Source organism: Poecilia reticulata, unplaced genomic scaffold, assembly GCF_000633615.1.
Source record: "Poecilia reticulata strain Guanapo unplaced genomic scaffold, Guppy_female_1.0+MT scaffold_253, whole genome shotgun sequence".
Classification (NCBI taxonomy): Eukaryota; Metazoa; Chordata; class Actinopteri; order Cyprinodontiformes; family Poeciliidae; genus Poecilia; species Poecilia reticulata.
The window spans coordinates 238,850-240,228 of record NW_007615037.1 but is presented as its reverse complement, the minus strand read 5'-3'; the positions used below and the strand labels follow the sequence as shown (position 1 = coordinate 240,228).

The window sequence follows — 1,379 nt, the reverse complement described above, 5'->3', positions numbered from 1 at the left end:
CCAGGAAGTAGTCTGATCCCCAGGAAGTAGTCTGGTCCCCAGGAAGTAGTCTGGTCTCCAGGGAGTAGTCTGGTCCTCCAACACTGCGTGCGGTTAGAGGAAACTGTTGCAGTGAAGTTAATTATTCACCAGCTGAAGTCGTTCTGGTTCCTGTCGGAGCAGCAGTTTGACCTCTGACCCCGTCCCACAGCCACAGGACCAATCAGAAGGAGATGAAACTGACATGTTCAGCTGGGCTCATAACACCTGCACACACATTGTGGGACCAGGTGTTCCAGGGGTCAAAGGGCACTGCCGGCCGGTTTGCCACAGCTGAACCTATTTCAGATCAAAGCTGAGAAACGAACCAGAAACTAGACACAAAGCTTCATCTGCACTTTGATCGTCTCCTGGCGGCGGCCATTGCAGTGGGGAGGGAAGGCCACTGATTGGCTGATAGATCAACAGGTGAACTTCACGTCTGACAGACTCGGCGGGCTTTACCTGACAGACCAGTCCACCTGCTGCACCTGAGGGGTCAGACTAATTACTGGTTTTGTGTTTCAGGTGATAGTCATGGCCTGCAGGGAGGTCGAGATGGGAAAGGTATCGTTTCACTTTGACGTTTTGAGACATTTACGGCTGATGAGGTCTGGTTCTGATCCAGTGGTTCTGGTTCTGCAGAGGAAATGTGAGTGCTACTGGGCAGCTCCTCATCAGTCTGCGGCGTTTGGACCTTTCACCGTCACCACGGTAACGGCCCGGTCCTCTCCGTCCTCCGCGTCCTGAGCCGAATGTGACGTGTTGTTCCTCTGAACGTCCAGCAGGTGGAGTCGCGGCCCAACCAGGACGTGGTGGTGCGAACCCTGGTGGTCTGCTACCAGCAGGTAGGCGCTCACCTTGCTGGACCCCGTCAGGACACCTTCCTCGCTCCTCTTCCTCTCCCGCAGGACGTCCACTCGCTGGTCCAGTTCCAGTACCTGTCCTGGCCGGACCACGACGTCCCCTATGAGACAGCCGGGATTCTGGACCTGCTGGACCGAGCCAGGAGCAGCCAAGGAGCCGAAAGCTCACCTGTCCTGGTCCACTGCAGGTACACAGAGGGACAGACAGACAGGGGGACAGACAGAGACACAGTGAGACGTTGTGTCGTCCTCTGATCAGCGTTAAACTTCACAACATCTCTGCTGCTTGTTTGTGCCAACAGGCTGATCACAGGTCAGCTGGTCATGAACATTCAACAGGACACACACACACACACACACACACAGAGACACAGAGACACACACAGAGACACACACAGAGACACACAGAGACACACACAGAGACACACACACAGAGACACACACACAGAGACACACAGAGACACACAGAGACACACACAGAGACACAGAGACACA

General features: G+C 55.0%; 1 protein-coding gene across 7 annotated transcripts in view; it reads left to right on the top strand.

Annotated features, from left to right (window-relative positions):
• ptpn18 (protein tyrosine phosphatase non-receptor type 18) overlaps positions 1–1,379 on the top strand; it is a 16,190-nt gene that overhangs the window by 3,528 nt on the left and 11,283 nt on the right. For 3 of the 7 annotated variants that reach the window (XM_017303359.1, XM_017303363.1, XM_017303357.1), the window contains exons 5-7: positions 547–585; positions 664–732; positions 804–1,072. In XM_017303359.1, the coding sequence (XP_017158848.1) occupies positions 547–585; positions 664–732; positions 804–1,072 (377 nt within the window). The remainder of the gene's footprint in view (positions 1–546; positions 586–663; positions 733–803; positions 1,073–1,379) is intronic. The other 4 variants (XM_008402731.2, XM_017303360.1, XM_017303362.1 and 1 more) reach the window with 3 other exon arrangements.